Source organism: Camelus ferus, chromosome 11 (assembly GCF_009834535.1).
Source record: "Camelus ferus isolate YT-003-E chromosome 11, BCGSAC_Cfer_1.0, whole genome shotgun sequence".
NCBI lineage: Eukaryota > Metazoa > Chordata > Mammalia > Artiodactyla > Camelidae > Camelus > Camelus ferus.
Genome location: NC_045706.1, coordinates 764,784 through 785,801, shown reverse-complemented (window position 1 = coordinate 785,801; position 21,018 = coordinate 764,784). Strand labels below are relative to the sequence as shown.

General features: G+C 62.9%; 2 protein-coding genes across 6 annotated transcripts in view; one reads left to right on the top strand and one right to left on the bottom strand.

Moving 5' to 3' along the window:
• The window catches only part of INPP5A (inositol polyphosphate-5-phosphatase A), a 158,009-nt gene extending 140,588 nt beyond the window's left edge, over nt 1–17,421 (top strand). For 3 of the 5 annotated variants that reach the window (XM_032490609.1, XM_032490606.1, XM_032490605.1), the window contains 8 exons: nt 3–98; nt 187–261; nt 7,006–7,079; nt 12,435–12,546; nt 14,603–14,725; nt 14,999–15,067; nt 15,788–15,875; nt 15,963–17,421. In XM_032490609.1, the coding sequence (XP_032346500.1) occupies nt 3–98; nt 187–261; nt 7,006–7,079; nt 12,435–12,546; nt 14,603–14,725; nt 14,999–15,067; nt 15,788–15,868 (630 nt within the window). In that variant the 3' untranslated portion in view covers nt 15,869–15,875; nt 15,963–17,421. The remainder of the gene's footprint in view (nt 1–2; nt 99–186; nt 262–7,005; nt 7,080–12,434; nt 12,547–14,602; nt 14,726–14,998; nt 15,068–15,787; nt 15,876–15,962) is intronic. The other 2 variants (XM_032490608.1, XM_032490607.1) reach the window with 1 other exon arrangement.
• Nucleotides 17,422–19,215: 1,794 nt separating this feature from the next.
• On the bottom strand, nt 19,216–20,739 carry LOC116667352 (homeobox protein Nkx-6.2). Its single transcript, XM_032492062.1, has 3 exons — nt 20,265–20,739; nt 20,008–20,180; nt 19,216–19,734 (listed from the first exon to the last, which is right to left on the bottom strand). The coding sequence occupies exons 1-3, from the start codon at nt 20,668–20,670 to the stop codon at nt 19,480–19,482; spliced, it is 834 nt and encodes a 277-aa protein (XP_032347953.1). The 5' UTR covers nt 20,671–20,739; the 3' UTR covers nt 19,216–19,479.
• Between the last annotated feature and the right edge of the window lie 279 nt (nt 20,740–21,018).

Genomic DNA, 21,018 nt, shown 5'->3' with positions numbered 1-21,018 from the left:
AGACCCTCTGCACAAAGGCCACGATGCAGACAGTCCGGGCCGCTGACACCAATGAGGTCGTGAAGCTGATATTCCGCGAGTCAGACAATGACCGGAAGGTGAGCGCCCACGGCGGTGGTCAGGGCCGCACCGGGGTGGGGCGTCTGTGAAAAGTCTCAAAGAGATACAGATTACCTCGCCCGGCAGGTGACACTCCAGCTGGAGAAGAAGCTCTTCGACTACGTGAACCAGGAGGTGTTCCGGGACAACAACGGCACCGCGGTGAGTGCGCCGTCCGGTGCCCCATGCGGCCAGGGGGCCTGACTCCGCCTCCTGCTACCTCTGCTGGCCCAGGACCGAGGTCCTGGTGCTGTCCCAGCCCGGAGGCGGGTCTGGACCCTCACCCTCCCATCACTTCTCTGCCAGCCTGTTCCTTGGTGTGGCCTGTTCGCTGGCCGGGGCCACGGCCAGCGGCCTCCCTGTCCTGGGGTGCACATCACAGCTGTCACACTGCCTCTGATGCATCCCCACTGGACACACCCCTCACGGGTCAGCCCCTGGTCCCCTTCCGCCCCAGCTCAGCTCTTGTGCCCTGGCAACCCTGGGTGGCCTGGTCACCTGCTGGGTCTTGAATTTCCGTCTCACTTGTGGCCACGCGCGGTGCTCCAGGCTGCGCCCAGGGAGCGGGAGGTTCAGAGGGCACACGGCCAGTCCTAGGTAGCAGGCCACACAGGCTCTGCCAGCCCCGTGCCCCTGAGTCCGTTGCACTGCACAGAGCCACCCCCACCCCGCTCCTTTCCTCCCCTGGGTCACCCCCCAGCCCCCTGCTCCTCTCATGTCCAGCAGCCTCTGAGCCTGGACTCTCTCCACACCCCCGAGTCCATCCCTCCCTCCCCCGGGCCCTCACCTGCTGAAGGAGCCCCTCACTGCCTTCCTGCACCCCTGCCCCTCTGTCCACTCCAGCCTGGAGCCCAGCCAGCCCGGGGCTTGTCATGGCTTCTGGCCCTCAGCCACTTCCTGCCTCATCGGGTAAAGCCTGGGCCCCTGACTCCTCTCCCACGGGGGCTCCGAGCTCCCCTCCCCTCCTGCCCCACCCCGCCCTCCTCTCAGTGCACCCGGCTTGCTGCTGTCCCAGCGGACGCCCTGAGCCTCCTGCCCCTTCCACCCACCTGCTGCCCTGCGGACACTCATGCATCCCCTCGGCCAGATTGTCTCTCTGCTCCTTAAGAGCCTTGGGTCCCGGTGAGGTGGGTTCCTCCTGTGTCCCCGCAGCACCCACACTCAAGATGCTGATGGCTCAGCCTCAGTTCTGCTGAGCAGGAGGCTCCATGGGGCGGGGGCCGTGTCCAGCTGCTGCCTGCCCTGAAGAGGGAAGCGTCCCAGTGCCATCAGCAGGGCCTGGAGCACGTGGGGCAGGTGTGGGGATGCAGGTGTCCACTGTGCCCGAGTGGAGGAGACTTGGGGAGCTGTCCCCTCCCTGGGCAGCTGTGTGGCCGTCTGTGCTTGGAGAAGGCCAGGCGGGGGTGGGCCTTGAGGGCTCCCAGCACAGAGACAGCCCCTCAAAGCCGGGGGCAGTGTGGCCACCTGGGCAAGCGGAAAGCGAAGGTTCCCGGGAGGAGAAGAGTGGACATGGGGAGTGTGGTGCGGGGCAGCCGGGCCAGAACGTCCCGGGAGGAGCCGGGGGCCTGGTGGGAAGGGAGAAGCATGGGTCTGCGGCGGAGGCGGGGGTGCGTCCTGCTGAGGCAGAGAGCGCGTCGCCCCCGTTAGAAGGAGCCTTTCTGTATGAAGTTGGGTCTCTTTTTGAGGTGGAGGAAAATTAGCCTGAATATTTGGAGGAAGTTTTGAATCTGACCCTAAGGTGAAGAGACGCAGTGGAGGTGCGCAGAGAGGAGGTTTGGCGTGGGCTTTTGGAGAGGCCCGCGGACCCCCCGCCGGTGTCAGGGGTCCCCTGTCGTGACGGGGCTAGGCCAGCAGTGCCCCGCCTGTCCTTCTGCTCAGCGCGTGCGTCCCTGCATGGGTCACAGTCAGGAGGCGGGTCGCTGCCCCGGGCAGTGGGGGCAGGGGGGATAGGCGGCCCGAGGAGCCCCTGAGGCCGGGAGCAAACTGCCCGTCGCAGGATGGATGTGCTGCACCGGCCACGGCCCCAAATCCATCGCTTCCTTGATCAACCGCCGGTCTTGTTCCCGGCTGACAGAAATTTAATTCGAGCTGGCTCTGAAAATAATTATTGTGTTTTAAGAGTAGTAATCATTGGCCGGGACATGATTGAGTGTGTCCATGACTATTGACTTTTTCTATGATTTATAGCTTTGTTTAGTCGATATTCCCATCGAAATTGTATAATTAATTATAAGTGTGGCTGTCAGGGCTGCAGGATGGAGTGCCCTGGCGAGGATTTGGAGAGATTAAATTTTCCGCGGCTGTCCCAGGGCAGGGCTCGGGAATTTTCACAGCACTCGGCCTGTTGGATAGAGATGTTTTCTGTGTGTTTAGCAACTGCTCCAGCTCAGGCGCATTGATTTTCCGGCCTCTTTTTCTTTATCAGCGCGGTGGCTCTGCAGTAACAGAGGAATTTGTGCGGCCGGGACAGCTGCTGACAGATACACACGATCAGGCCGCTTTATCATTGTCCATACACGCCCTGCGCTGGTTTTCACTTTGTAATCAAGAAGAATGTTTAAGATACATGTGAGATTGGTTATCGTATTTGTGAAAAATCTCAAAGAGATACAGATTACCGTTTCAACAGAAATGCAATGTAATTTCTAATCAGAAACATCTCGGGCCGGCGTTCTGTGCCGCAGCTGCGGCCACAGCTGCATTGTTTTCCGTGGCCGCGAGGCGTGGAGCCCTGGGCGCTCCTGCGGGGGCAGGTCCCACTGCCCGTCAGGGCCGGCCGGACAGCAGGGCAGCTCGGCTCAGGGTCTGGGGCCGGATCAGGGCTTAGGAGTCCAGGCTGCAGTGCAGTTTGTGTGGCCATGGGCTCACCTCTGCCTGCCCAGGCTGGACAGTCCCGGAGGCCAGGTCGGTCTGGTGTTGTCGTGGCCTTTGGTGGAGCATCCAGCTCAGAGCCTGGCGCTCGGAGAGGCCTCCTGTCTCTTGTTGAATCAGAACGAAGGTGGGTCCCCGTTTCCGGTCTCCACTTACACGACAGGCAGGTTATCAAACCCTGGGGTGCTCTGAGGGCGGTGCCGCCCGGAGAATGTGGGGGTCGGTGTGACTAGGGCCTGGTGTGGGCCTGGGACAGGAACAGGACAGCCGGACATCTACAGGGCCGAGTCCTCCCCAAACTAGCTCTGTAAACTGTTTTAGCAGCTAGAAGATTCCAACTCATTCCAAACCAGGTGTTTATTTGCTGTCATCTTGAGTTCAACCCCTAACAAGTGGGAGCGGGGGCCTCAAGCAGCCCACAGGGAGCGGTGAGCCCGTCTCCGGCCCGGAGCCTCTCTGCTTCGTCCTCCGCGGGTGTCTGGCTCCCCTGCCTCCTTGCTGCGAGGTGTGTGTGTGTGTGTGTGTGTGTGTGTGTGTGTGTGTGTGTGTGTGTGTGGTTTGCTTTTTAACTAGAAAGTTCCCACAAGCCCCTCCCAGCAGCGGTCTGGACGAGGGCCCCGTGGACCTCTGGGCAAGTGCTGACCGCTTTGCAGGTCTCTCTGAGGCTGAACTAAAACGGGCGTGTTCAGTGGGTGGGGAAAGAAGGGCGCCCCCAGTGCGCTCGCACTCACACTCAGGCACCTGAGACCTGGCACACCTGCCAGCATGGGGGCAGGTGTGCCGCCCCCTCGCCCTGCAGTCCCCAGGGGCGTCCCAAGGGGGTCGTGGCGACCAGCAGCCACAGCCCCCTGCTGTTTGCTGGCCAGGTACTCGGTGCAGAAGTGAAGGTGGTGACATGCTCAGTTACTCTGGTCCATGACTCTTTGGCTCAGTTAGAAATTGAAAAACAAAACACACACATGGGCCTGCATGTGTACATGTGTGAGTGGAGCCCTCGGTCCAGTGTCCAGTGTCCTCTCACAGCGTTTGAGGGGAGTGAGGATCTGGTCCACCCACAGCGCCCCCACACCCTGGTCCAGGGGGAAGGTTTTGCAGGAGGTAGCGGGTGGCGATGTCTCAGGTGCAGATGTGGAGAGAAGCAGCCACTGTCAGAGAGGGCATCGGGGCGCTGGGCCGTCCTCATCTCCTGAGGGACTTTGAGGTGGTTCTCGCACTTGTGTGGGGCCCGGGGCTTCTCTTTGCTGCCGCCTCGAGCCGGGCCCTGGTCTGGGTGAACCCAGCCCCCGGGGCAGCGGGCTGCAGGGACAGAGGAGATGCAGGTGCCAGCAAACACGGGAGCGGCACCTCTCCGGGACGAGGGGAGACCTGCTGGGGTGTCCCCGGGGTAGGGGGACGCAGGAGGCAGGCCCCATCCTGTCCGCTTCCTGCTGGGGGTCTGTCCGGGGGAGGGGAGCTGTCCAGGGCAAGGGGGTGGGGAGCGACACCTGAGCAACATCTGATGAGAGGCTGGAGCCGGGTGAGTGGGGCTGGACCTGCTGGCCGGGGCCGGGCCTGCTGTCCACACCACACTCTGCAGGCTGGGGCCTGGGAGACGTCCAGGGTCCAGGGTGGCTCTGGGACTTCCCTTCAAAGTGTGAGGAGGAGAAGAAAGCGTCTGTCCCCACACCTTGGAGCTGCTGGGGCCATGTTCTAAGTGCGTGGTAAGAGCCCGGGTCCTGGTCTGCTGTTCCCGACTCCAACGGCCATCTCCTGCAGGGCAGGCCCACGTCCCCTGCCCTGTGAAGACTCTGCGAGTGAAGGTCCCTGAAGACAGGCTTGCAGTCCAGGTGCGAGAAGTGTAGGGGGTGCTCCGAGCAGCAAGGGTCCAGGGACGTCAGGTAACTGAATTCTTGACAAAAACTGTAAGATGAGAATATTTTAAATTATTAAAAACACGGAAGAATCAGAAACATACATAAATGCCACACCTGAAAAAGGCAGGCAGACTAGAAAATGCACAGAGCTCCCGGAAGCGCAGCCCTGACGTGGACGCCTCCGTGGACGGCCTGGGGGCCGCACAGGCACAGCTGGGCAGCAGCTGGGAGCGACCCGCGCAGTGTGGGCATGGGGGGGTGGGGGCGTTGTGGTCCCCAGGAGCTCGATGGGCCCCGAGCCCCAAACACAAAAAGACTGAGGACGGCCTGAGGACAGCAATGGGCCACCAACAGGAAGGGCCCCGGACCACAGAGCCAGAGATGCTGGAGGGGTCGCTGGAGGAGCAAGGAGGCCGGGGTGACGGGGCCGAGAGGGTCCCCGGGGGTTGAGAGAAGCAGGAGTGAGAGCGTGCTGTGTGCGCTCTGTGGGCACACGTGTGCCCATCACCAGGGGGAAGGGACGGGCCGCGTGGACTCACTGTTTCCAGAACGTTTCCTTTCTTCTCTAAGAGGCTGGGGTTTGGAAAAACTTAGAAGATGGGGGAGCTCTCGGTGGGGAAGCACGGCTGCTCACCGCCCACGTTCCCCCAGACGCTGGACCGGGTCGTCGCGGGAAGGGCAGCTGCCGCCAGCATTTGGTTAAATGGCCGATTAGCGGGGGAGGTGCTTCCACCGTCCTTCAGGGGCAGCCCCTCTGACCCCACCGCCGCTCAGAACCACAGCCGCACCCCGGGGCCACACCCGCCCGCAGGCCGGCCCCTCTGCGTCAGGGCCGCCCTCCTGTCCCCTCTGGGGAGGCTGAGGATTCACGCCCCGGAATGATGAACCGCGGGTGTGTGTGCGACGTGAGGGTAGCCCCAGGCACACATGTCCACGCAGACACACGTAAGAGCGGCCTGGCCCCGGCCCCACACGCACGCTTCACCTTGAAGAGGCAGCTCCTCCCCAGACTCCTCTCCATCCCCAGCCCCTGGGGAGCTGACTTGGAGCCTTCCAGAACCTGTCTGGCCTGGAGTGCATTTCTTCTTGACTCCCCACCCGGTCCTGCCTCCCCAGCTGCACCCCGGGCCCCGGGCAGGGCTGTCAGGTGGTGCTGAGTTGGGTAGGGGTTGCCACTCGCCCTCGTTAGTGGCTGTTGGGGACTCACAGGTGACCCCTGTGGGGTCCGGCACCTGAGCTGTGCCAGGTGGGTCTAAGGCTCTCTGTGACCCTGATACTGGGTGTCCAGATTCTGCAGGGATGTGTGTGGGGTTGAGGTTAGGCAACTGTGTCTGAAATAGCCCGGTTTGTGCCAAAGGAGCTGGGGTTCACTGCCCCCAGAGCCATAAACACCATGAACCTGCTGGCAGAGACGCAGCCCTGCCGCCCTCTGTGCTCCCCGAGGAAAGCCACTCAGCCCACGGTGGCCACGGCTGGTGTTCCACAGCGGCCCGTTCAGGGTAATGACTGTGCACGGCGCCTAACCACGCGCTCCGGGAGCGACGGACAGGGCAGCAGCCAGGAGGGAGGGCACAGTGGGGCTTCCAGGGGCCCAAACACAGCTGTGGGCCGTGATGGGTGGACGTGTCCCCAGGGTGTGCCAACGATGGTGGCCAGATGCCGCCCGCGGTGCCCTTCCCTCTTGGGGGCCCAAGGCCCACGGGGTGTGGCTCTGAGGAGTCCCTCGGGGGCCGGGTGGCTCTGTCAATTTCCCGCCCAGGGTCTCTGCTGGAGTCTCCTGTGTGCAAACGGGGGTCCGCTTCCCGTCTTCCTCTGTGAGGCTGACGGTCTTACACTGACTTAGCTGGCCACTGCCTTAGCGTGCAGGCACTGCAGAGGTGATGCCCAAGCCCGCGTGGCTGCACCATGTGGTTTCCGCAGAGCAAGGTGGCCCTGTGTGGCCGGTCAGCATGTGCAGTGTGGAGTCCAGGAGGGAGCTGGGTCCGGAGGGGCCTGCAGGGCGCCCACGGAGCTTTCTGGCCACACTGCCTGGGTGACGTGCAGGGCAGGTGGAGGCGGGAGCCGTGGGTTTCCCAGGAGTGACGGGGGTCCCCGATGCAGACAGACCCCTCCCCCAGGGCCTCTCAGTGCCCCCAGGACAGCAAAGCAAAGTGACTTTATTTTCTGTTTTTTTGTCCTTTAGCTCTTGGAATTCGACAAAGAGCTGTCTGTCTTCAAGGACAGGCTGTGTGAACTGGACATCTCGTTCCCTCCCAGGTGAGGAGCGCGCTCACGGGCCAGCAGGTGCCCGCCCTCCTGTTCCCGTATCTGTGCACCGCCCGCTGCCTCCACAGAGCGCAGGGCTCTGCCCCTGGTCCCACTGTGGCCTGCTCTGAGTTCTGGAACTCTCTGGGACCGTGGTGGGGTGGGTTTTGGCTCTGTCTGTCTGTTTTTGGCTTTCTCGGGTACCTCAGGTTTTGCTGTGTCTGACTCTGACGTTTACAGAGTTCAAACTTGCAGCAAAAACAACACGTTCCCTTCTGACCAGCCCCAGAGGTGCTGCCCCAGACAGGCCCGGGCCGCAGAGGGGCGTGAGGTAAGGAGAGGGCCCAGGATGCTGGGCAGGCGCGGGGCCCGTGGGACTCAGCCTACCTTCAGCCCCCACCCCTGCCCGCCGCCTGGAAGGACTCGGACGCCCCGTCACGCCCGGCTTTCAGGGCCTCCTGGACTTTTCCTCTCGTCATCCACACAGCAAATGCACTGCAGGCTGGCCGAGCGGTCCTGGCCCCTGTCCTGGTGGTGACCAGCTCTCCGGCCGCCCCGTGGCAGGGGGTGGGGGGCTCAGTGCAGAGCCTGGGGCGTCCAGGCCGTGGCCAGTCGTACACCCAGGATAGTCCCTGGAGATGGTCCATCAGCGGACGGGGCTCCTGACCAGCGGCCGGGGGCCTTTTCCCACAGAGGTGTCTGTCACTGTTCTCCGCGGAGTGATGGAACCTGGCTCCTGACGGACTGCGACCTAGTGCTGTGCTCCACTTTGCTGGATGCGGTGCTGATGTTTCAGACCTCTGCCGCCCCTTCAGTTCTTGTTCTTCGCGGCTGCCTGCGGTCACGTGTAGCACGTTCGCCCCAGACAGCTACCCGCGTGACCGGGTGGGCGGGGTCGGAGGCGGAGTGCGCAGCCAGGCCAGGCCAGTGGCCCAGGGGCTGCCCCACCACAGAGACCCTGCGGGCCCCACCCCTGCATCCGGGGTGACACCCGCCAATCCCGCCAGGCCACATGAAGGCCTTTAACGCCATGTGGTGTTACCGGGAACTGGTGACAAAAAGGCTTCAAGTTCGTGCTTAGACTAATCTTGGTGGACAGAGACCACAAGGCTGGCCTGGCACGAGCTGTGCCCACCCGGCTCCTCTGTGTAACCAGCCGGCGTTGAGCTGACCCAGAGCTGACCGTGGGACTGGTTGTTTCTGGTGGACAGGGTGATGCGTTGTCTGCTGTCACCCCCGGTGCCCAGGGCCCTCAGAGAGACAAGCGGCCCTGACCACCCTCCGGCCTCTGGCCCAGGGTCCACTCACAGCTCCCACTCCAAGCCCAGCTTCGGGCTGACGGCAGGAGCCCCACGGGGCCTCTCCCCAGGGAGGCCCAGCGTGAACAGCCCAAAGGTGATCACTGACGCCTCTGCCCTCTGCATCCTAGCCAGCTGGGAATTTTCTAACTTACTGTTTAATTCTGAGCGAAATTGTCATTGGTTTTAAAATAAGGACATCTAAGTGGGAAGACGGGGTGGTTTAGCTGCCTTTTCTGTTAACGTGGCCGTGGTGGCATTTCCATGGCCCTGGACCCAAGTCCCCCTGGGACGGTGCCCGCTCCCTTCTGGGCAGCTGCTCCACAGTGCTCCCTCCCACTGCCCAGAACAGCCCATGTGAAGCCTCCCTTCCCTGGAACCGGACGATTCCCAAACGCAGCAGAATGCGCCCCACAGCTCCCATCTCGTCCCACCGACTGCAAGACACTGGGTGTCCCAGACTCGGGAGTCAAGGAGTCACAGATACAGCTTTGCCTGCACCTTGGGGCCGCGGCCAGGTTCCTGCTGGGGCAGCGCCGACACTGTGACAACAGGCCAGTCTACCTGTGATTGTGAACATGGAGTTTACCTTCCAGACCCTTGAGAGGGCCTCAGGGACCCCAGAGGTCCTCACGTCACAGCCAAGAACCAGCCCCAAACAGGAAGGAATCTAAATGCTGTTGATAGCGGAACGGATATTTGCGCTGAATTCCGCAGCCGGCACTGCATCACGCGAGTCTGGAGGCAAACCCGAACAGGAGTGTGCGCGAGCAGGCTGGGGTCACGACCCTTGACCTCCCAGGCCGTGGTGGAGGGCACAGGGCTGCTGGACGTGACGGGGGCTGGGCTCTGCCTGGTACATGTGCTTCAGAACGAGGTCAGCGAGAAGGTGGGAAGGTGTCCGGTCCCGGCTGCACCCACCGTTCGGTGTGTCCGGCTTATCCAGGGAAACCCCCACCGTCCCAGAGGCAGGTGCGCGCCCCACAGTGGGACGGGGTGTTTCTAAGGGGAGGTTAGCCACAGGGAAAGGCCAAGCGGTGGTCTTTGGAAAAGACGAAACCCCACAGAACACAGGGATAAGCGCATCCCGAGCCGGGGGGGCTGTCCTCCTAAAGTGGGCCATTCATTTTCATATGAACTCTCAGAGGCTCTTCTCAGACTTTCCTGTGGCCAGAACTTAAAGCTGGACCGCCTGTGGGTTCCCACCTGTAACGAATACAAAATGGTGACGTTCGAACAAGAAGGCCGGCCGGGCTCCCTGCTGCACGCCAGGCCTGGTGCTCGGGGAGGGAACCCAGACGGCCCTCTGTCCAGCTGGTCCCTGAGCCCTGGCTGGACGTGGCCCCCACGGACGCGTGGGGTAAGTGCTGAAGGGCAGGGGCACAGCACAGTTCCCCTGGGATGCCGGCCGGTCACCCCACGTGCCCCGTGCCTGGAGGAGGGTCGGCCCTGCGCCTCTGACCGCGGGACCCTCCTGGGACGCCTGCTCCTCATCTCCACTTGGCAGCTGAGCGCCGCTGCCGGTCCCAGCACAGCTGTGCCCCTCCTCCCTCCGTCCACTGGGAATCTCAGTAACTACCAGCGTTTGGCAGCCCAGTATTTGAGCAGCCGCTGCTTGTTGGCCTCCGGAACTCACACATGCCCACGGGGACCTGCCGCGCCGGGCGCTCTGAAGCCACTGAGTCGGCCCTCCCCACAGCGGTGCTGTGACCTGGGGACACTGAATTTTACCAGGCAAGAATCCGAGGCGGGGCCTCTGTCCCCACCCTCCCTGGGGGCCTCAGGCAGCACCCCTGCTTCTCCACTCCCACTTTGGTACAGAACCAGACGTGATCAGGCCTGGTTCAGGGGCCCCGCGCCGTCCACCTCTTGGGCCTGGCATCTCCCGCCCATGGCGGCTGGCCCTGCAGACAGTGGGCCTTTGTGCCTTCCTGGCCCTGCTGTTGGCCTCAGGGCCCCCGGTGACACCACCTGCCTGCCAGCCCGCTCAGATCGAGGCCAGCGCCTGGCCACGGCAAAGGGGCCGTTTGCCCACATCCTGAGGGAAGGAGCTTGTGGGGCAGGGAGGACAGGTGGACGATTGTTAACTTTATCACCGCGCCATTAATTACGGCCGTCAGTCCCCACCGTGTGGAGCCTGGGCTGGGCTGCCGTGTCCCGTGTCCCCACCCTGCACAGGGTTTGCTTTCAGATAAGTCTGCGTGCACAGCACTGCATTAATCATCGTCCACACTCGGGCTCAGTGGTCAGGTCCCAGGCAGGCAGCACTCTGGCCATCCTCACAGCGGCCTGGGCAGGGCCTCACCGTGGGGAGGACGCATGTGACGCCGCCCAGCCCTCCCTCCCTGCCCCGGAGCCCACGCTGGCCTCCCGGGACCCACCGGCACCAGCACTGCCCTGCCTGCTCCCTGGTTCTGGGAGGTGCTGGGCCCCTTCCTGGGTGTGGCTGTAGGGAGGGTCGCTTGTCTATGAGGGGGAGGATGCTGCCCCCAACAGCCCTGCCCGCTCCAGCCAGGGCCCCTCAGGGCCAGCTCCTCTCTCCTGTTGAATCAGATGTGGATGTGCCCGCAGCAGGGGGATCTGCCCAAGCAGGGAGGGGCCAGGGCCTCCTGGGACCCTGGGAACCCCTGCTGGGCACCAGGCTTGAAGGCCCAGTGGGAGGTTGGCCCCAGGCCTCCCAGGCTGTTCTCTGTCACTCCCCACCATCCCTGCGACGCCCTGTCAGCTCCTGGCATGGCCGGGCTGAACGGGGCCCAGCGCTCTGTGATCATGGGCCCAGGGTGTGCGAGGAGCAGCTCCGACACACCTGCCTTTTGTGTGCTGTTTCTCACCCAGGACCACACACTAACGCTAATCCTGGTCTTGAGTTAAGTAAATTCCTGTGGGGGCTGGGGTTGTACGTCGTGGTTTCCAGTGAAAGCATTTGTGTCCGACTGGAGATGGAGGAGGCTGAGAACCGTTAACTTAGGTTCTCTGGACCCTGACCGGGCTCTCAAGGCCTGGCCATGCAGAGAGGGAGGAGGGCGCCGAGGCCTCGCCCAGCCAGGGCCCAGGATGGAGCAGCCCAGAAAGCCACTCTCATTTCCTCCACCAGCGGCAACAAGAAAATTTAATAGACAGGAAGGAGCCATGCACAGCAAACACCATGTGGCATTTCAGAACTGACCCCAAATGTGTTAGACAAGGAACGATTTTAGGCCGTACTGAAGGCCACACGAGTTGTGCCGGACTCCTACTCAGGGTGCATGCTCAGCACGGCTGGGGGTCTCCCCAAAGGCAGACCACTCCAAGTTACGTTCCCCTACTGTTGGTTCAGGGCAGTCCCAGTCAAAACGCCCACTGCGGGGGTGGGGGTGGGGTGGCAGTTTTAAATGGACCAGGCAGGGCCTACTGGGCAGTGCAGAGCCCGGAGGCAGGAGCTCCGGGGAGTTCTGGCGACAGGAGGGAGCCACCCCCAGGCCAAGGAGCTCGAGGGGCCTCAGCCAGACAGCGGCCAGACGCTGTGGACCAAGGGGGCAGCCACCTGCTCTCCCATGCTGCCCGGCCAGTAGGTCAGTGGGTCAGTCGGCTCTGCTGGCTCCATCCCCGAGGGGGCCCCAGGCCTCCCCCGGTGGCCAAGCCCCGTCAGTGGGCGGGAAGCGGGAGCCTGTGTGGCCAGGGCAGCGCGTCAGGGACAGGCACACGCTCCGCCACAGTGATGACCCAAGACCCTCTGCAGTGGGGGGTGCCTGGGTGGGACCGGGGTGTGCCGTCTGTTTGTGCCCAGCTGTCCCGAGTGCCCGGCTGGTTTTCACTGTGCTTCAGGCCACTTCCAAAAATAAAACCAAGGTTAGTAGAAGATTCCATCCTTGAAGGAAATGGTTAATCCGAAGTGCTGGGCCGGGACCGCCCTCTGACTGTCCTAGGATCTGCTGTCCGCCTGTTCTTTCCCTTTTCCCTGGACACTGCTGGCCTTCCCGGGGTGCGTGGGGGAGAGTCCGCTCGGCCCTCCCCTCGGGGGTGGAGGAGGGGCTGGAGGAGGGGCTGGAGCCGCCGCGCTGACCGGCGCCTTCCTGTCCCGTCTCCCCAGCTACCCGTACAGCGAGGACTCCAGCCAGGGCAAGCAGTACATGAACACCCGGTGCCCCGCCTGGTGTGACCGCGTCCTCATGTCCCCGTCCGCCAAGGAGCTGATTCTGAGGGTAAGTGTGAGGTGGGGGTGGGGGGGTCAGAGCCACAGGGCTGGGGGTGGTCTGGGGGATTCGAGTTCCTGCCGACCCCAGCATGAGCCCTGCCTCGTCCTGTGACCGACCGACCCACCGACCGGTACCTCAGGGCAGCCCCCGGCCTGCGGGGCCGTGGGGGCAGCCAGGCCTCCAGCAGTCTTCCCAGCTCAAAACGGGCATGAGCGGCCAGCAGTGTGCCAGGAACCTCCTGATCTGCTGCGTCCTTGGGGCCAGTGAGCTCTCGTCTTCGCAAGAGCTTGTGCACGCTGAAGTCTGCTGTGTCTCCCAAGCTGTGAGTCAGAGCCGGAGTCACACTCGGACCCGAGAAGTTAAAGACGAACGGCCCACATTCCGGGGGCAGCGCCGTGTGCTGGGCCAGGTTTCCTGGGGTGTTTCAGTGCCCACATCTCAGCACGAAAGGAGTGCTGGCAGGAGTCATTATCTGCATTGGTCTTGTCGACCCCATCAGTGAAAAAATGTTACAGTGAAATGCATCGATTCACCAGGGCAGCAGTCTGGCCTCTGAGGGACGGGGGCAGCCAGTTAGGAATGGGCAGGAGGCCCCCATGGCCCCAGACCACCCCCTGCCAACCTCAACTCAGCATATTTGAGGCCAGTTACCACCCTCCATGGCCCCCGCAGCTGCTCTGAGGAGCCCCGTCTGTGCCCCTGGGCCTCACCCAGGACGCAGTCGGGAGGGCAGAACGCCCATGGGCTGCCTAGGTGTGCACCCTGTCCCCCGCTCAGCGGCCCCTGTGGCCCCCACTGGGAAGCCTGCTAACCTCTCCAGGAGGGCTGGCCCTCAACACCGCCTGGAGCCACAGCTTCCTGGGCGTTGGAGCAGGGAGCCTGCAGCCATGTGGGGTCTGCAGCAAGCTTGCTCTGGTGGGGCCTGGGGGGCTGGCCTGGGCAGCCTAGGCAGACCCCCGGCCTGTGGGCAGGACCTGTACCTCAGGGCCCATCAGGGAGGACGGCCGCTGGGGCTGCTTCCACAGGCAGCCCTCCGGAAGGAGCTGCGTGGGGCAGGGCCCTGAGCACACAGCCCAGACTTGGGCCTGCCCCTGGTGCCCTGAGGTGAGGGCGAGGGATGAGAGAATGGACAGCGGCTCTGAGCACATGGGGCGAGCTGAGCACAGGCCTGTGGCCGGTGTGGGTGCCTCCGGGGGCCTCGGGACGCAGAGAAGAGACCAGAGTCATCTTCCAGAGAGAGAGGTGTCTTGCAGTAAACCCACTAAGACAGCGGGGGTGCTCAGGACCGCGCGTGGGGGCTGCACGGGCTGCAGACAGTCTAGCGGAAGGTGGCATTTTAGACTGTTTTATGTGCATTCACGTCATCTCAGTTTGGGGGCCTGAGACTGGCTGCTGCAGGCGCTGTGGGGACAGAGCTCGGCTGCTGGCCCGTCTGGGGAAGGCCCAGTGCCTTCCTGGTGGGGAGTCCCAGCAGGCGGGCGTTACCGGCCCGGTGGCTGCGCGGCTAGCGGTCTCTGTGGCGTCATCCATCATGCCACGCTCGGGCAGCTCAGCCTTGTGTTAGTTCCGCTTCCCAGCCCCGGACACCGGAGGTGGCAGCCGCAGTGACGAGCGCGCAGCGAGGTGTGCGTCGCCGCGGTAATTTGTTTATCTGTCTCGAGATCATACAGTTGGAAACCCACAATCTTACGCTGCCTTTGCAAATTGCCTCGCTCGTTTGATGGATGCGCCCCCGCTCTGCAGAGGCGGCGCTTCGACTGCAGGGACTTGCGGAGGGTGCTGTCTGTATGTTCTGGCAGGCGACCATGCTGGAGAGGAAATCTGACCTTAAGCTTCCTACTCCATTACGGATAATTCAGTTTTAACGTTGTAGTCGCAGATGCCTCAGCTGCAGATGTAAAACCCCGGCCCAGTCGGAGCCGACCGACTGCTGGGAACACACACCCTCTGCGTCGCCCGGGCTTAAGGGTCTGCAGACTGGTGGAGGTGGGAGGCTGATGGGCACACGGACCACGGGGTGCAGTGGCGTGGAGTTCAGGGGCGTCTGCTCTTGCGTGAACAGGGGGCGCTGAGTGAACAGACCCTGATGTCAGAAGCGAACGTCAGCAGGGAAAGTGGGAACCGGACGAGCGTCTGTGGTGCCGGGGGCTCGGCGGCACGTGTGCTCACAGCGACACCGACTGCGGTGAGCACCGGCCCGGGCCTCCACCACGTCCGGGGCGCCGAAGGGCCGGAGGGGAGCCTGGAGCTCAGCGTAGCCCCTGAGGTCACCGCCTTCCTGAGGCCAGAGCCGCCTCGCCTGCAAGAGCCAGGGTGCAGAGATGCCGCCCGGACCGCCAGGACCTTGGGCCACCGCCAGCTGCCCCTCCGAGGGGCCGCAGAAGTGGGCAGAGTGGGCGGCGGGCGACTGCTCCCCGTTCCCACCTCTCACAGCTCTTCCTGTGCTTGCTTTTCTCAGTCGGAGAGCGAGGAGAAGGTTGTCACCTACGACCACATCGGGCCCAGCGTCTGCATGGGAGACCACAAGGTGACATCACCTCGCTGGGGCCCAGGGTGGGCGGTGGGCGGCTTCTCCTGCCGCCTCCTTAGCCTGGCCTCACAGAGGCGGCGAAATTGGTCTGTTTTTATTTGATTTTAATAAAATACCAGAAGGAGTTGGGTAGACAAGCAGACAGTAAGACAGACAAGACTAGTCACAAGAGAACACGGTGCAGTTTTACTATTTGTAAAAAACGCTGGTGGTTTCCGGAGTCCGTTTCCCAGGTGTGCATTGGAAGTATTTTAATGGCCTCTGAGGCGGGGCAGCTGCCACCATGGGGCAAGCGGGAGGCGTGCGTGCTACCAGCCCAGCGCTTCGGGAGGCAGTGATTGTTCTGGGACTGACTTCTCCGTGTGACCGTGCCTGGCCCCCGAGGGGCCCCATGGGGACAGGTCCTGGGTCACTGGCAGGCAAAGGCGATGCTCTGCTTCCCCATCTTCAAGGCCTCCGGGCCCCGCCCACACTGCCCCATCCCAGGCGGAGCTCTGTCTTTCCGGGGCTATTTGGCTGGAATCAGCAGTTCTTAAACGAGCTTTTACATTAGTTTTCCCTCTGGGAGTAATGCCCTCTCTACAGACCACGAAGGCCCTCTGCCACGAGCCTCTGGCTGCCCAATCAGGGCAGCCCCACACGGGCGGGGTCCAGAGTGGGCAGCCAGCCGGGAGCACGGGGTCCGGTGTTCTGACGACTTCTCTTCTGCCCCTGCAGCCCGTGTTCCTGGCCTTCCGCATCGCGCCCGGGGCAGGTAAACCTCACGCACGTGTGCACAAGTGCTGTGTCGTGCAGTGACGTGGTGGTAAATATGCCTCCTTCCCTCGTGTTCACCTTTCCTGAGTTTCTCCTGGTGTGTGCGCGCCTTTAACCAACGGCCGACTCCACGCAGGGACGCGGTGTCAGCGCCACGAGAGGACCCTTGGCGAGCCCTCCCTGTAGCACGAGGCGCAGACGAAGTCGCAGCCCATGAAATACGTACTCGTGACAGCTGCACCCACAACCGCCCGAGCGCCACCCGCTAGGCAGACGGCCGGCCCTGCACTTCGCTTCAGCCTCCGGACGGCGGCTCCGGAAAAGCCTCACATACCTCACTGTCTCGTCTGTTCATGTGACATTAAGTAGAAATACTGTTTTTTTTTAAAAAAAAAAATAAGTCACAGCCCTGTTGCCAAAACTCTGTAATAGACAGCAAAGAGATTCTGTATTTTAGACTTCACGGTTTTCGATTTTTACGAATTGTCAGCGTGGAAGAGCTTCTCCAGGGTGGAAACCCCACAGGTGCCGAGCACTCTGCCAGCCGGGCCCCCGGTGGGGGGCGGGCGGGCTCTGGACCGCCGGGCTGCGCGCGGCCTCTGCTGGGGGCCGTGGCCCGGCTCCCACTCCGACGGCCCCCCTTCCAGGCTCTTCACTCTACTGCCATGTGACGTGGCTTTTGAATCACACTGCAGCTGCTTTCCATTTTTATATATAAATATATATAAATATATACTTTTTAAAAATAATTTATAAACCTTACCGAAACTTACGCTAAATACACTTTCCAGTATGAATGCTTGAGTGGTATTTCAGCAGGTAGCATCGAGGTCTAGGAGGTCAGGCGCGTGTCTGTCAGCACACAAGGCTCCCAAACAAGTGACAGGGCTTGGCTGTGCCCTCACGGGCCAGACCGACCCCCGCACGTCTGCACGAGCAGCCGGACTCCTAGGCCTCCTTCTGTGTAACATTAAGAACTGAATGTGAACTTCATAGCTAGCTCGGGTGTACCTTCTAAGAATTTTGTAAACTGTTTTGTCCGTCTTTTGTTACTGTTCTGCGGTGCCAAGTATTCTACATGAAACAACAATATCCTGGGAGAGATAAAAGTAGCGTAGCCTGCTTCTGATAGAAACTGCTTTTAACCTGGGCTGTACATACAAATACTCAGAGAAACAGAACTGCTCACGTCCCTGGCTGCTCAGCCTCGGACGACCTGTGTGATACGCCAGCTGCGAGCCCTGGCCCTCAGGACAGGCGATCCCAGAGCCCGTGGGCGAAACACAGACGGACGTCTTACTGATCTGCTTCAGAACACTACAGAACTCCTGGGCTGGGGCACGGCGCCGGGGGCGCCTGTTTCTAGAGAAATCACTACCGTGGCAAGTGCTGTGGTGTCCACTCGCCGAATCCGTGTCCTTGACAGTGTGATCGGAGCTGTGTCTGGCTGGGGTCGCTGCGCTCTGTCCACCGGCCACACGGCCGTTCCACCCCCAGCGATCTGTGTAGCAGGGTTTCAGCTGTTGGTCACTGTCGAGGCCTCTAGAAATGACCGCTCCAGTTCCTAAGCAATAAAATTGATCATGGTGAAGATACCCTGTCTGCTGTCTCCTCCTTCGGCGTGCCCGACCCCCTTTAAATCCCGCGCACCAGCAGCGCTGGGCTCTGTCCTGTCGGATGCTGTTCCCAGACAAAGCCAAGGGGTGAGAGCAGAGAAAGCGTCTTCTGGATTTTTCACTGCAGAGGTGCCTGGTGGGAGTCCCCCCTCAGCGTTCGCAGTGAGATTGCATAAATGCATTGCTTTCCTCAAAACTTTAATATTGGAAATTCCTTTGCTCTTAACGTGGGCTGAGGGGATAATTCATGCACAGAAATTAAAAAAAAAAATCAATGCTTTCCTTAAAAAGAAAAACACCCAGTGGACGCGCCTGGTGTTAAACTGGTGCAACCACTGTGGCAAAAAAACAGAAAACTTCAGCTTTTTACGTTTCTCTTGAACATTTTTAGTAATGCCCTTCAAGAGAACTCTTAGGGTGCGATACCATTTACTTATAGTTTTTAAAATCAACATGACTGTTACGCCCATGAAGCTGCAACCACGTCCAGCTCCAGAGAACAGAAGGGACAGGATGGTCTTCTGTGAACGGGAGCAGATCCATGGCTGTTCTTAACCAGAATCCCAGCCCTGGGATTCCATGGTGAGGAGATAGGCCAGAGAGAGGAGGGCTTCCCCACCTTCCTCTGGGGGGCTGGGGGCTGGGTCTGGCCGGGGGATCCAGGGAGGTACCCTAACGGTCGCGGCTGGAGCAGCCCAGGAGAAGGACGAGGTCCAAACACTGGCCAGAAGTGCTTTTTCGAGAAAACCAGCCCTTCGAGTCTGAGGATCGAAAGCATAGAGAAAATTCCAGGGCTGGCTGAGGGAACTGCCTGCTGTCCCTGGGCAGCAGAATTGTTTTGGCTTTCTCTTTGTGGTCTCAGCTTGAATTAAATAGAGCTTCCACCAATTAAAAAAACCTGTTATGTGCTAGCGGAAGGGCCACGATGCTGATGAACTTAAAACCTGATTTATTTCACCCAGTGTGAGTTTAGTGCTACCTGGAATTGTGTCGCCTCTCGGTAAGGCTAGGCACGTTTTAATCCATAGTCAGACCAAAACGCATCAACGGGCTGGGGTTTCAGCCGGGCAGAGATGCCCCTCACCGCCCCTGGAAAAGGGGAAAAGTACCACGCTGGATGGGGCAGGAATGCCGCTCACCTGCCCTATTGGGGACCCCTAAATGTGTTTAAATCTGCCCCATCTCATCCATCTGAGCGCAAAATAGGGGCCCCGAGACCCCTGGGGAGGGTGCCCGAGCTCAACCGCGCTGCCCAGACGCCCCGTCCCGGGCTGGGGTCGGAGGAGTTGGCGGGAGGTCGAGGCAGGGAGGGATAAAGGGATCCTACCTGCTTCCGCTCACACCTGATGCGCCAGGCGTCCGCGCTCCGCTCCATCCCCGGCGCCATATGCTCCACTCAGCCTCTCGGAGTCCTGGCTCTTGGCGACTCTCCTGCGGCCCGCCCGGGCGGCCCCTTCCCTTGGGCGGCGGCCGGAGGTTCGCGGGGCCGGGGCGCCCTTCCTCGCGCCCGGCCTCAAGATGCCCTCGGTGCTGCGCGCTGCCGCCGCCTGGGCAGCCGGGGGCTCGGGGGCTGGAGCCGCTCGCGCCCTGCCGCCGAGCCGGACCCCGTCCAGACTCAGGCGCCCTCGAGTCTCAGCCGCGGACCCGCGGGATGGAAGGCTGGACCCGGGACCGAACAGCGGACGCGGCAGGGGCCGCGCTGGGCGCCTCGCCCGCGGTTTTCGATAAGGAAGAAACACGCGGTGCAGCCTCAGGAGCCATGGCTCCGACGGGGACGTGTTAAATAATTTATTGATTATACAAAGTGATTCCTCCCAGGACGCGCAGCAGCGGCGGCCCTGGGTCGACGCCCCCGCCGAACGCGCCGGGGACAGGGACGCGGGCGCGGCCAGGGTCCCTGCACGCCGAGCAGGAGCCGGGCCGCTTTATAACTTATTCTGTAAAAATATATATACACACTCCTTCTGGCGCGGGCGGCTGGCGTGGGGCGCCGGCCCGCATCCCGTACCCTGGTTGTGCGGCCTCGCCGCCGCGTCCTCACAAGGCGTCCCCCGCGCCGCCGCCGCACGGGCTGACCAGCGCCAAGTTCGAGGGTTTGTGCTTCTTGAGCAGCCGCGTGATCTTCTCGTCGTCCGAGTTGGGGTCCAGGGGCCGGTTGTACTCGTCGTCGTCCTCCGCGTCGGAGCCGCCCACCTTCAGCTTCTCGGCGTCGGAGTCCTGCTTCTTCTTGGCCGACGCCATCTCCGCCGCGTGCCGCTTGCGCCACTTGGTCCGGCGGTTCTGGAACCACACCTGGGGTGGAGAGTGACCGTCAGGCGGCGCCTCCCCTTAGCACCCAACCTGCGGCCCCGCGGCCCCTGACTGTACCCCGGCCGCCCTCGTGGAGGCGAGGGACGCCCCTCCGCCCCAACCCCTCGGCCCCAGCCCGAACAGCAGGGCTGGGAGCCCCCGGGACTGGAGCCAAGGCTGGCGGCCGCTCACAGACCGTTCGCAGGACGCGGGGGACCGGGTCTGTTTGGTCGCAGCGGGATCCGCGGGGGACCGCCCAGGCCGCAGCCGCCTCACCTTGACTTGGCTCTCGGTCATGCCCAGGGAGTAGGCGAGGCGCGCACGCTCCGGACCCGCCAAGTACTTGGTCTGCTCAAAAGTCTTCTCCAACGCGAAGATCTGCTGGCCCGAGAAGGTCGGCCGCGAGTGCTTCTTCTTGCCATCCTTGTCCAGGACCCCGCCGGCGTGGGCTGCAAATGAGGGCAGGTGAGAGCGGCCCGCCTCCCGACTCCCCTCCCACGGCCCCACGCCGAACCTGCGCGCTGGCCACTTACCCGGGCCGGCCAGGCGCGGGTCCCTCCAGGGCGAACCCTGCACCACGCCCGGCCAGAAGATGGGCGGGCGCCCGGGCAGCTCGGCCAGCGGCTTCGGGTAGCCGCGCGCCACGGCGGCCGCGGGCCCAAAGTAGACGCCAGCCGACGAAGCGAGTCCGTTGAGACGGGGCAGGCCGCCTAGGAGACTGCCGCTCGCCGCGCCCACGGGCCGCCCCAAGATGTCGCTGATGCCATGAGGGGTGCCGAGCGGCAGCTGCGCGCCCAAGCCGCCCAGCGCGGGCGCCTTGAAACCGGCCGGACCCTGCAGCGCGTACGGGAACAGCGACGTCTTCATCTCGGCCATGTTGTGCAGCGCGGCGAGCGGCGCGCTGCTCAGCACGAACGCGCCCGGGCGGTTAGCGTCCATGGGCGCCGCCGCCGCCGGCCCGGGCGCCCATTCGGGCCCCGTCGCCGCCGCCCGCGCCCGCCGGCCTGGGAAGTTTGCGCGCGGCCCGGGCGAGCGCCGGCTGCAGCGGGGGCGCGGGGCGTGGGCCGCGAGCGCCGACGGCACGGAGGGCGGGCGGCGGCTCCGGCACGGGCTGGGCGGCGGTCGGGGAACTACTGGCGGTAGCGGTGGCGGCTCCGGGCCGGGTCGGAGCGGCGCCGCGCGGGCCGGACGCGCTGATAACCGCGGGGCCCCGGCGCGGCGCGCGCGCTGATTGGCTGCCGGCGCCCGCGGCCCGGCCATTGGCCAGCGCCCCGCCGTCTGCGCGCG